The 12,616-nt window shown below is 38.0% G+C and overlaps 1 protein-coding gene across 6 annotated transcripts in view; it reads left to right on the top strand.

The window, feature by feature from the left end:
- LOC124163891 (SAFB-like transcription modulator) overlaps nt 1–2,339 on the top strand; it is a 48,012-nt gene extending 45,673 nt beyond the window's left edge. For 4 of the 6 annotated variants that reach the window (XM_046541000.1, XM_046541001.1, XM_046541002.1 and 1 more), the window contains one exon: nt 1,246–2,339. In XM_046541000.1, the coding sequence (XP_046396956.1) occupies nt 1,246–1,459 (214 nt within the window). In that variant the 3' untranslated portion in view covers nt 1,460–2,339. The remainder of the gene's footprint in view (nt 1–1,245) is intronic. The other 2 variants (XR_006865865.1, XR_006865864.1) reach the window with 1 other exon arrangement.
- Nucleotides 2,340–12,616: the final 10,277 nt, after the last annotated feature.

Here is a 12,616-nt window from a genome sequence, read left to right as displayed (position 1 = left end):
TTACGAGTGTAAATCCACTCCCCTCCACCACTCATGTTTGCGCTTGTAGGCAGGGACCAAGTTTGCTACAATTTGCCCACAAAAAGTTTTCCTACTGCAGAAAATATTTGCAAAGGGCAGTCTTGTATTTTGGGAAGTTTTTTCCTTGAACTAGAGGGAGGGGGCATTAGACTTACAATTACATTTTCTACCTCTATATAGGAAAGATTGAAATCTTTTCAATGGGATTAGCCTTCTGAATGACTTAATACGTCTGGTTGAATATGTAAAGGTGAATTAAAAGAGGGGTGCATTATACTAATTAAAATAGGTCTAATAACTGATTTTTTATCAATTGACATTTTTTTAGTGTCTGCTGTTTACATTTTTGGGAGTCTATTCAAACATTTATTGAATGTCCCTGTGAAAATACTAGAAGGGGTTTTCTGAAGCTCATAAAATGTTTTATAGAATAAATTTAATGAACGTTGGGGCAAAATTATACATATTGTAAGGAAATTAATACATATTTCAATGGAACAGGTGCGAAACCTGCTGAGATAACATAGTTCTAAAACCAATGTGGAAAGTTTTCTGAAACATAAGATAATTTTTGCTTTTGGTCATCCAATTCAACTTACCCTCCATTGCCACAGATAATCAGTACTCTACTGTACATTATTAGATAGAGAATGTTGACATTTAATCATAGTTATCAATACTGAACTCACCAAATATGGATGTCTTCTAGAAGTTTCATTTCAACTCAAACCTCCCTCATTCTACTCGCTCAAAATTAGTGGACAATGTTATTATCAAATTCCAAGGCCTGTTCATTCCATTAATGTTTAATTATCTAGCATTGGAAATTGTTGTTTGGAAGTTGTGAATAGAATATTGAAATGTGGAGTTTTTGGTGAATTATGGCTGGTGAATTTGGTACAAGAGTATTGTTGGTACCTGTTACTTCTGTAGCTATCTGATGGAAATTGACTTTTTTTCCTTTGACCCCAAATGAGGATTGGTTTGAGGGAAGCTGAGATACGACCTTGTTTTACTTGAATCTTAGTCCATTAATTCTAAGTGAAGATGGGAGTAGTCCATATTGATGATATGTCCCTTAAAAATGGTGTATGTTAAAGACTGGATGTGCATTATTTATGGCTTTTAAGAAGTTTTTTTTCTATTGGAACTTATGTTGTCATTAAAATCTGTTTTTTTGTTTGTTTCATTCTTCATTATAAGATGCTTATTTTCATGTTTCAGGTGGGTGAGTGGAAGTGGTGGTCCAATAGGAGTTGTGGGCCATGGGTCGTCAGGTGGGGGTGGAGTTTCATCTTCCTCAGCCATGTACCCACCGTCTGGTGTTGGTATGGGAGTTATGGGAGGCTCATCAGCATACAGTGGTGGCTCTGGATATAGTGGGGTTGGTGATCGATTTGACTCTTATAAAAATATGGGACCGATCCGTAAATATTGATAAACCATAATATTTTGAATGGTTTTGTGCAAATACCAGTGTTATCAGATATAATTCTGACTTTATAAGTGGTTTAACTGATCATTTCCATTCAAGTAGCTTCAGCTCTTGATCTGTGGTGTGCCCAGTTTGATTAGGTGGTAGATGTAGTCAAAAGATTTCCGTCTACTGGTTTCTTCAAGACAGCTGGAGTTGTGGTAGTCATTTGGACAGAAAGCATTGTGGAATGCCCTTCGGTATTCTCGAGAAAATGCTTAATAGTGAATCATTGACAGATTGATGATATTTTTATGTTTGCAGTTCATTTGTGACTTGTTTAAATTTGGATGATGCTTGAATAATGTGAAAAAATGAGTAGGCTGTATATTACGTGTGGTTCATCACTCAGTGGCGTGAATGAACTCAATATTGGTGTGTTTTTTTTGGTGGCTGCCAAGATTTTCGACTTGGTGTTTTCTCATTATCATTCCAAGACTTGCTTACTGAAACTTTCATCTTCTCGTCATCCCTCATTACCTACATTATTATGCTCAACATCTCATGTTTTCTCGCAGACCATGTCTGGCAGTACAATATGTCATATCTAAAAGCTGGATTCAAACCCATCACTTTGAGCCTGTGTAAGAGGACTACTTCTAGTAGCCATTGCATGTAGATTTAATGCATTTAAAACTTATTTTCATGGTCTTGCCCATGGGAGGGATAGCTTTAATGACAAAAAAATATTTTGATTAATATGCACATTGGGATTTAACTGATCTGAAGTACATACAAATTTTTAAATGTATGCATTACCCGTCATGCCCAATGTTCTGGCATGAAGTTTCTTGTGTATTACTTTTTGAAGAAGGTAAGATTATTAAAATGTATAATATATAAAGTCTTGATTCTTTCATTCACTTTAACCTCTTTAGTGGTACACCCGGAAAAGTTCCTGGCCTTGCCCTTTTGCCCCAAACGTTCTACCCTGGAAGATTTCCGTGATAAACCTGTTGTCTAGTTCGTTCACTCCTGAAACCTTTCAGGGGCAATGGTACTATTATGCTAGTAGTTTATATGTTGCCCAATAGATGTCACACTCTTATTAACACATTGTGTACGGATGGCGAGAATTCTTGTAATTTTTTTCCCGAACGTACCGGACGATGACGAAGATTCACATCATTTAGGCGTGTCAACCTAAACAATTTTAAGTGTATCGCAAGCGAATACGTATTGTATGCTTTCAAATTGTGTAGGTTGACGCGCCTAAATGACGAGAATCTTTGTCATCCGTCCGGAACGTTCGGGAAAAATATGACAAGAATTATCGCCATCCGTACGCAACGCGTTAAGAAGCTTATAACCCCCTAGTGGAGTTTTTGGGTATTCTTTAGTGATACGTATAGTATGGTGTGCAGTGTACGATGGCCAAAAGTAAAGCAAAGAAATTTCACATAGATGAAATTTGTTCCTTCTTAGAAATAGAAGATGACTCATGAAGTGAGTATAGCTCATTTGAAAGTGAATCTGACCTAGAGTGTAGAAGCAGCAATGATTATGAATCATGTGAGGAACTATCTGATGCTGAGAGTTCAGACATCTTGCCGCAAAATGTTTCCCCAGGTACTCAAGAAAATCATTTCCAGTGGACTAAATATGACGTTGACCAAGTAGAAGATGGGTTTGGGAAACCAATATTTACTGGTGTTGCAGGTGTTTGTGTTCCACTTAGTTCCGATGTTTCTCCTCAGCAATGTTTCGAACTTTTTTCACTGATGATTTTCTGAACCATGTTGTAGTGAAGACAAAGAGATATGACAATAAGTGCCGTGAGGATGCTCTAAATTCAGGCGTTTGTTCCAATGCAAGGATTAGGTTGTGGAATGATGTATGTATGTGATAATTAAGGATGAGTTAGGTGCCTAAATTTTTAGTTCTCGGTACCGGTCTGGTTCTCCCCCATCAGTTCTCAATACTCGGTTCAAAGGATGAACTCTTATTATCTGAATTAATAGCAAATTTAAATGAACAACCACAAGAAGTGAATGAAAGTAATTTCACTAAATATGTAAATTGGCAGGAAAGCTCTGTAAAAAAACTAAAGATCGTCTCCATAATTTTATTTGCCCAGTAAAAGTTTTATATCACATGTTAAGGAAAGTGCGATCGACCAAACTGTCACATTACATCAGGCAGTCACTGTTTCTTTCTCCAGATTTTAATTTTAAAAATTCAACATTTTTCCCCTTTATATTCCTTTTTTTTTGGCAGAAATGTTGCCCGTAGTGCTGAATTGGCTTTAAATAATGACAGTAGTGGTCGATGTAGATTTTGAAGGGCCGCACAAAATATGCTAGGAGCACATTTTGCTTACTGCTTGGATAGTAAAGCAGCAGGATCAATCGTGAAACTCCCCCAGCGTCTGGCAACATCATTCGTTAATTTGTTGTAACTTGTGAGTCAGTTCAAAATATATTCTGATTTCTGTAATGTAGCTTAAATTGTTGCTTTTAATTGACAACTTATTCTGATGCTTCACTGTCAGTTTTTATAACCTCAACAATAAACTGCTCAACACGCCGGTGCAGCGACACTTGGGATAAACTGAGCTAACGCTAAACTGTAATACATTCAATGGTTTTCGGCTCAACTTTGTGGAATTCATACACGAAAATGAAAAGGAGACTTCGTTGCTTTCCACAGATTTATTTCGTCCGTACGACATGTTTCGACCATAGAGGTCATTATCAAGTATAGTGTTGCATTCTGCAGGATAGCCACTCTTTTCGATGCCTTGCATAGGTTATCAACGTACAAACAAGCTCTCGGAACGTATCTTGCTCGTTTGTCGGAGGATTACTGTATGTATATATAATTCTATCGTAAGACCACTTTCAGACGAAACTAATTTCTGCTGGCTGCCGTTCACGGCCCACGGGTTGCAGAGAGCCGTATTGTCTGAAATCGCCTGAATTTCACGTGAAAGCAAAAAGTCGTATCTTATGAAAGCGGCCTCAATGTAGCATTGTGTGTATTTCACGCCGTAGGCGTCGCATCGCTGGGCCGGGATTGTAATGGGCACCATGCCGCCAACGGTACGAATCGACTTGTTTGACAAAGAGAACTATGGTAAGTTGAAAGAATTGCTAAGTGCTATGGACGGCGGCAGGCAAAAAGCCAGCTCGTTTGAAAGCGGCCGCGGCTACGGAAATGTTATGATGTTGGCAAGATCGACAAGCTGACGAATCCTTAAATGCACGTGTTAGCAAGCAACTTTCAAAAGAAAAAATTGTGGACTCCATGCAATTGGAAAGTAATAAAAGCGTTTTTAAATCATTTTTTCACTTTTTGGCTTTGAATATGCTGTAAACCATTTCGGCTTTGGGTGTCAAATTCAAATTCTTGCCACCACACCGAGCCGGTTCCATTGTACCGACTTTATGCGATCGGTTCTCGATACCAGTTCCATAGTCAACAACTAGCAGAACTGGAAGCGACCCATCTCCAGTGATAATGAAATTAGACTTTTTATGGCATTGATTTTGGCAAAGGGCTTTATTAGCAAGCCTGAACTGAAGCTATATCAGACCAGAGACTACATAGGTACTTAGACTTCTACTTTTTACGAAAGTTTTTCTCTGAAAAGATTTTAGTTGATAATGCATTACCTGCACTTTGTCAATGATGAAGATGCAGACAACACTGATCGTCTCAGGAAAATTAGGCCTCTACTGGAAATACTTCAAATATCTTTCAGGAAAACCCGATATCCCGATTGAGATTCACGTATAAAAAATATTTTTATACCGAACCTTGATCTCTTTAGAGGAATACATATATTGTTTCATTAGTAACCTTCCTTTAAAAAAACATCCCTCGTATTTAAAGCTATCATATAGTTTTGACAAATAATAACAGCATCTGCTCAAAGTTAAATTTTAAGTGCCAAAATGATGTGAAATGTATTTCAAGGCATGTAATTTTTCAAAAATTTTCATGGACCCCCCTTGGTTGCTCGGGGGGTCACCCCCCCAGGCCATTTCATCTCCTCCCCCAAAGCATATTCCTAGTTACGCCACTGGTCCATAAATATAGACGACATATACTGCGATTACATACCTTACAGGATAATGTTATCAAGGAAACCTTTTAGGTTGTTAGGGATTGGTATTATCCCTGAGAGCACACGAAATGTGATAATAATAATAATTTTATTGGTCCCAGGACTTTACATTGTAAAATATAGGACATGTCATACACAAAAATAAATACATACACAATCAAAGTCAGAATCAGACACTTCTGTGGTAGGCAGATTCCTCTAGAAACTGAGTTGTGCTATAATAGCCTTTGTTGACTAGAAAGAGTTTAAGATTAGATTTGAAAATTGCCCTTGTAGAAGCTTTTTTTATGGTTGACGGCAGAGCATTATAAACCTTGATAGCCATGTGAAAAGGGCTCTTATTGTACATTGCCGTGGCGTGGCAGTACATATGTACATCTCCACTATGGCGAGTGGAGTGTCCGTGCACTTGAGCATTGGTAGTGAGATCTTTTATATTATCTTTGACATGCATACACAAGTGGTATATATACATAGATGGTAACGTTAGGAGTTTTAATTCCCTGAAATAGGGTTTGCAAGATTTCCACGGGGGTATCTTTGCTAGTATATACCTTATACTTTTTCTTTGTGTTGCGAAAACTCTACGAAATCCAGGCGACGATCCCCAGAAAATAATTCCATAGGACAAATGGGATTCAAAATAACCATAATATACCATTTTTAGAACATTTAAATCAACAATATCTACCAGATTTCTCAGAACATATCCACTTTTAGCCAGGGTTGAGCATAGGGCATTGGTATGGGTCTCCCAATTTAGGGAATCATCAATAGCTAGACCTAGAAACTTGGTGCTATTTACCCTCTCTATGGGCTGACCATTTAAGAATACCTCTAACTGAGGCACTTCCCTCTTTTTTTTAAATTGAATGTAATTCGTTTTCTTAACATTTACAGAAAGTTTATTAAGGTTGAACCACTTTTCTAGGAGTAGTAGTGAACTCTCCAGCTTCGTTTGCAGCAGCTCAGGATCCCTGTGGCTCATTGCTAGAGATGTATCATCAGCATATAACACTATATCATTGTTTTTAATAAACCTCGGCAAATCATTGATGTATAGTAAGAATAAGAGGGGCCCCAAAATACTGCCCTGTGGTACCCCTACATTTATTATTTCTATGGGAGATAAGTAGTTTGTAACAATGTTGTTGATGCCTGTACCCTCAACCTCTACCATCTGTTGCCTATCCTCTAGATATGATTGCAACCATTTATGAACGATTCCCCTGATCCCATAGTGCTCACATTTAATGAGAAGGATTTTGTGATCTACTGTGTCAAATGCACGAGAAAGGTCATTGAATATACCCACCGAGAATTCATTCCTGTCCCATGAGGTCATGATTTTTTTCAGAAAGCATGCAATCGCATCATTGGTGCTTCTCCCCTTTTGGAATCCAAACTGTTCCATGTTTAATAATTTGGATTGGACGACAAAGTTCATAATCCTGTCTCTTATCATTAGCTCAAAAATTTTAGATATATTAGTCAGCAAGGATACTGGCCGGTAATTTCCTATGTTGTCCACATCACCTTTTTTGTGGATCAGTTTTATTTTAGCTATTTTTAAATAGTTTGGAAACTCACCCTTATTAAAGGACTCATTTATTATGAAAGCTAAGGGCTTAATTATAGCTTTAGAGCATTTTTTTAGGATGAAGGAAGGAATATCGTCTATCCCAACTGATGGTTTGTCTTTCAGGCTATTTATGCACATCAATACCTCATTTTCTGTTACCGGAAAGAGGACCATAGAGGAGCACATGTGTTGACAGTGCCCCGTACTGAATCTGTCACTACTTATTATTGAGCTATGTAATTGTAGGGGTACAGTTGCGAGGTACTTATTGGCAAAAACTGCCACTTGCATAGGATCGGCCAAGTTTATCCCTTCCCCATTTTTTATTGTTAAATTTCCACTCCTGTTTACCTTAGAGTTTGTTGCCTTTCTTACTATTCGCCATGATGTTTTGGTCACATTTTCAGCTTGACTGATAAGTCTGCTGTAGTAAGCTTTCTTGGTTTGAACTATAAGGTCCCTGTATGCTTTTTTGTAACTCTGAAAGTAGTTACTATTGAGGTCGTAGCCCTTCTGCCCTTTTCTTAATTGACATAATTCCCTAAAATTAACGCTAGCAGCCCTTATTTCATCTGTCACCCAACCCTTGTTACTCTCATGACACTTCATTGGCACTAATTTTCTGGGAAAGAATTCCTCAAAGATGAGCTTTACATTACTAATGAAATACATGTACATGTCCTGTATACACTTCATGTTGAGTAATTTGTCCCAGGAAGTTTCACATAATTTATCACAGAAGGCATTTACTCTATCTTTTGGGTAGAACCTTTTGTACCTCTTGTAGATTACATCCTTTTCCTTGGGGATACGTATCATTTGAGCATAATGGTCTGAAATTCCTAGATTTATAACCTTTGAGTGTTCATTTTCTGTCAGTTGCAAATTAGTGATAACCAGATCGATATTTTTTGATGTAGTGGCTGTTTCTCTGGTCGGTGAGTTTATCAGAGAATTTAACCCATAAAGACCCATAAGTTCTCTGAGTTTGGTGGAATTGGCATTGTGTGAGGACATTTCAATATTAAAATCCCCACAAATTAACACTTTCTTTTTCTTACCAACACTTAAGTGTAATAATTGCTCAAATCTTTCAAAGAATTCGTCACTATTACCACCAGGAGGTCTGTATAGGCACATAATCAGCACATTTCCTGTACTTGGGTCGATAGTTATTTCGACTGCTGCAATTTCTAAGCATCTCTCTTTACCGATTACTTTTTTAAAAGCCGAGGCCTTATAACTATATTTACTATTCACAAAAATGCACACCCCCCCATTTTTGTATTCTGTTCGGCAGAAATAGTCAGCCAGAGAGTACCCCTCAAACACAAAAGATTGCATTTCGTCGTTGTTGCACCAGTGTTCACTTACACAAAGCACCGTGATGTCTTGACCACACAAAAGCGCGTTCAGAATCGGCACTTTGTTGCGGATGCACTGCATGTTTTGGTGTAATATGGTGCAGATAGCCGCACCATTACCTTTTGTATGATGACCTAGATGGACTTGTAAAATCTGCCTATTTTGAGTCTACGGGTGACTTAACTGATGAAAGTTCAACATAGATCATGAATATACACGACATATACAGTAGACTCTCGTTATTACAAAGTTTGCGGAACCAAAAAACTGGAGGTTCGTAATATAGAAGTTCGTATGTTTGTAACCGTATTTAATAAACGCAATTAAATTAAACAGAAATATACATAAACAGGAAAATTCGTTTCAGTCTCTCAACAGAAGAATGCGGCATGATGCAATCAAGGGTTGATATCTTCCCAAATACAGTAAGTCCGATATACGAACTAGATGTTCCAAAACCTTGTTCCTAAGTTGATAAACCTACAGTGCGGCTGCTGAGAGTTGTCCGATGACACGCAGAATGGTCTAGGTCGGGGTAGGGGGCAATGTTGCCAGGTGAGAAAGGGAGAAGCCTACAAAGGGTTCTGCAATGTAAAGAGCTGGAAGGGACTACGAGTGTGAAGGACCCAGAGGAAGAATCACTTGTTTTGGTGATTCAAAGAAAGCTTGTTTTGGTGCTCATGTTTATTTCGTTGCTCCTTATGCATTTGACGACGTTGTATGACTAGGCGAGGGTATGAGGTGCGTCTGGGGAACAGCGATTGGCTGTAAACCCTGATGGCGCAGGGTTATCCACCCCTCCTATTGTGCTGTCAACAGACAACTCTCGCCAGCCGGACTGTGTGCAAGGAATCGAGGAGTACGGCTACCCTGCAGAACGCAACACTGCATTACACACATGGGGTAACTCACAATTGTGACGAACTGATCTGGCTGGGCGTGCGACGCAGCCGGAGCCAAAAAAATGGCTCCCTGCGGTGACGGAGAACAGGCAAAACGCTGAACAGCTCCTAAATTCCAAGCGGATTCAATGATACTTTGTTCAGATTGTGCCCACAGTGAGAGTTCCCCAACGCCACACTGCATTGCATCGGCCAATTCGAAAGGCGCCAAATTCGAAATTTGAAAATTTTGAATGCTCGTATCTCTGAAAATTCATAAATCGAATGTGTGAAGGAAATCTGTACATCCAATTTACGAGCGGTTATGAGTGGGTCACCATGGCTCCACAGAAAGGAAGCTTATTATATGATGTTGCATATAAACTGAATAAAGAACCAGAATTGACGCCTTGGGCACAGAACACGAGAAGAACTTAAAGGTGACGCGATTATTAAAACTTAGTGTAGTGAATATCCACCTAAATGCCGTCGCTTATGCCTGGAACTTCATAATAAAGTTCATTTTGTAACTGCCAGGACCGAGACTGAGGTTCGCAATTTCGTAAAAAGGTACCTAGAAATGGAGTCTCATCGAAAAGTAAGTTTAAATTGTTTAATTGCACTTATTGACATTTTGAATATTGCATGAAGTTTGAGGACATTTCATTAATGGAATTTGCATCATTGTTTTTTATTTTAAAGTCCTGATTCCTATTAACCTTACACGTCATTTTACTCAAAGTGAACTTATACATATATTCTAAAGGTTTTGAAGTAGGTACAGTATCGTCCACTTCATTGAAGACAATTCTGTAGAGGCTGTTCCCCCCAAGTGGATATAGGGCATCACAAGACTCCAGTGACTGGGAATCATGCCTTAAGGAGTGGAAATCATGCTTTAAGAATGAGGATAACCATGATTATTTTGCTGTGAGTTAATACTTTTGAAAGACAACTTATTTTGACTGGCTATTGCAAAGTTGGAAGCACTCATACTGTACTGGTTTTCAGAAATCAGTTCAAGTGATAGGCGAAGTCTTCTCCATTCTTCCCCTAAATCGACCTTTGCGCGTTGCTTTTGGATGCCATGTGTGCCAAGAGACAATTCAACTGCCTATGCCTAAAGACCCAAGCATGATTTCTGAACTAGAAAATCATTGTATCCCCATCCCATGGCCAAACTTATACCACCATTAAAATTTTTATGCTATCAGCTAATTAATCTTTAAATGATATCAAATAATAAAAATACCAATACATATATCTCTTAAAACATTTGGGAGGAGTTTTAACCAAAACAGAGATTCATTGACATACATTTGCATGTTCTGTATGCGAATTCTTCAGTTCAAAATTGGAGCAGATCATCAATGAAGGAAGTGCATATTTTTAATCAGTCAATCTTTAAAATTAATTAAACCAGAGCTTGGAGTGACTATTAACAATAGCATGGCTGAATTTCAATCATTTTCAGATTGTTTCGGGCAAATATAATCATTCATTTTTGCCTAACCTTAATTATTTAATGTCCTTAAAGATCCTGTCCTCAAGGTATTAAATGAAATTTCAAAAAGGTTGGATAACGAAGGAAAACCTATTTTATAGTATTTCACTGTGCCCCCCATTCCTATTTATTAATGTGCATATAATGTTGGAATGTATTTCCAATGCAGGTGGAATATTTCAGCAGAGTTGGAGGTGACGACTGGGACGAAATGTGTCGTCCCCAAAGAGAAAAGTGTTGCCTTTAGGGTTTTCTGTTTAATATGTATAACATTCAAGGCAGTGCAAATAAGAAAGGCTTGAAATCTACAGAAACTTTTAAAGTCATCTAAGGTAAGTTTTTCCATTTACTACTTGGGCTAGTTATTCTATTTTCATAATCACTATTAAATTTTCATGGTAACTTTGACAGAAGCATTCAAAGATCTTATTTGGAAATTTCATTTTTTATTCCCTAGGTACCTACACGCTGTGGATATTTTTAAGATTTTCCCTTTGCTACAGTCGGCAAAAAATCTGCAGATACAATTGGGAAGTGGCTTAGAAATCAATGTCCAAAGAAATCTTGTCTGGATTAACTTTAATTTGTTATTTAGATAAAAAATTCTTTTTATTTGCTTATGTCTTTGGCTGCATATAGAACTATATTTTAGTTGATATAATAGTGATATATTGCCTAATTGTTTCAGAGTCAAGGGGTCAATGAAGTGGTAAGTGGTCCACATGAAGGCAAGATTGAGAACTAGTGTCAGTGAAATTACCAGATTAATTAAGATTTCAGGTATGTCATTTGGAGGAACTTAATTTTCACTTATAGTTTTCTTATATAGTTTTCTTTATAGGAAATGAACCCTTGAAAAATAATTCAATCTTAGAAATTGAAACTAGCATAGCTGGTATGTACTGAAAATGGGTTGAGAAATGTCATTTCATTGTACAACCTCTGAAGGTATTGTAAAAGTTAGACTTTTACATGTGCCTTTAAGTCACCTTTTTAACGCGCCTTTTTTAGGTGCCTATAAAGCGCATTTAGGCTAGAAGGTCAAGGCACCTTTTATGTGCCTTGTGGGTGCCCATGGGCATACCCAGCGAGGGGCAGCTGCCCCCCTTGGAAGCAAAAGACGCAAATGTCTTTAAGGAAAATAATATTTTTTTAAGCAAATAATTTAAAAAACTAATAAAAAGCTGTTACAGATTCCTTACAATGTTGGTTTCATTCACCTTTTCCATTCTTCAATCTTACCTACAACTTGAACAACCATGGCTTGCCCCCCCCTAGTTTTGATCCTGGGTACGCCCTTGTGGGTGCCTCCAAAAGGCGCCTATAAGGTGCCTTTTGGAGGCAGAGTCTTATGTAGGTTGAGGTGTTGTAAGGCTAAAAGTAATGGCATTCTGGTACATAATTTAGTTTGAATCCAACTGGACCCAAATTATGACAAAATATTCATTTATAAGTGTTTGGATTGTGATTGTGATCAGTGGCGGATCCAGGATAGGGACAAGGGGAGGGCTAAGAGGGGGGTAACCTACCAGTAGTAATGGGGGCTGAACAAAATTACCATTATCTCTAGTGTAAATTGGATACCCAAGGGGAGTTCATAGCCCCCTTAGCCCATCCCTCCATAGATCTGCCACTGGTTTTGATGATGCCTTTTGGATTGAAATACTGGAAGTGCTTCTCGGGTAGGAGATGAGTTTTAATGAATAATATAAATAATGCA

The sequence above is a fragment of the Ischnura elegans genome, chromosome 8, assembly GCF_921293095.1.
Source record: "Ischnura elegans chromosome 8, ioIscEleg1.1, whole genome shotgun sequence".
Classification (NCBI taxonomy): domain Eukaryota; kingdom Metazoa; phylum Arthropoda; class Insecta; order Odonata; family Coenagrionidae; genus Ischnura; species Ischnura elegans.
This window is presented reverse-complemented; position numbering and strand designations above follow the sequence as displayed.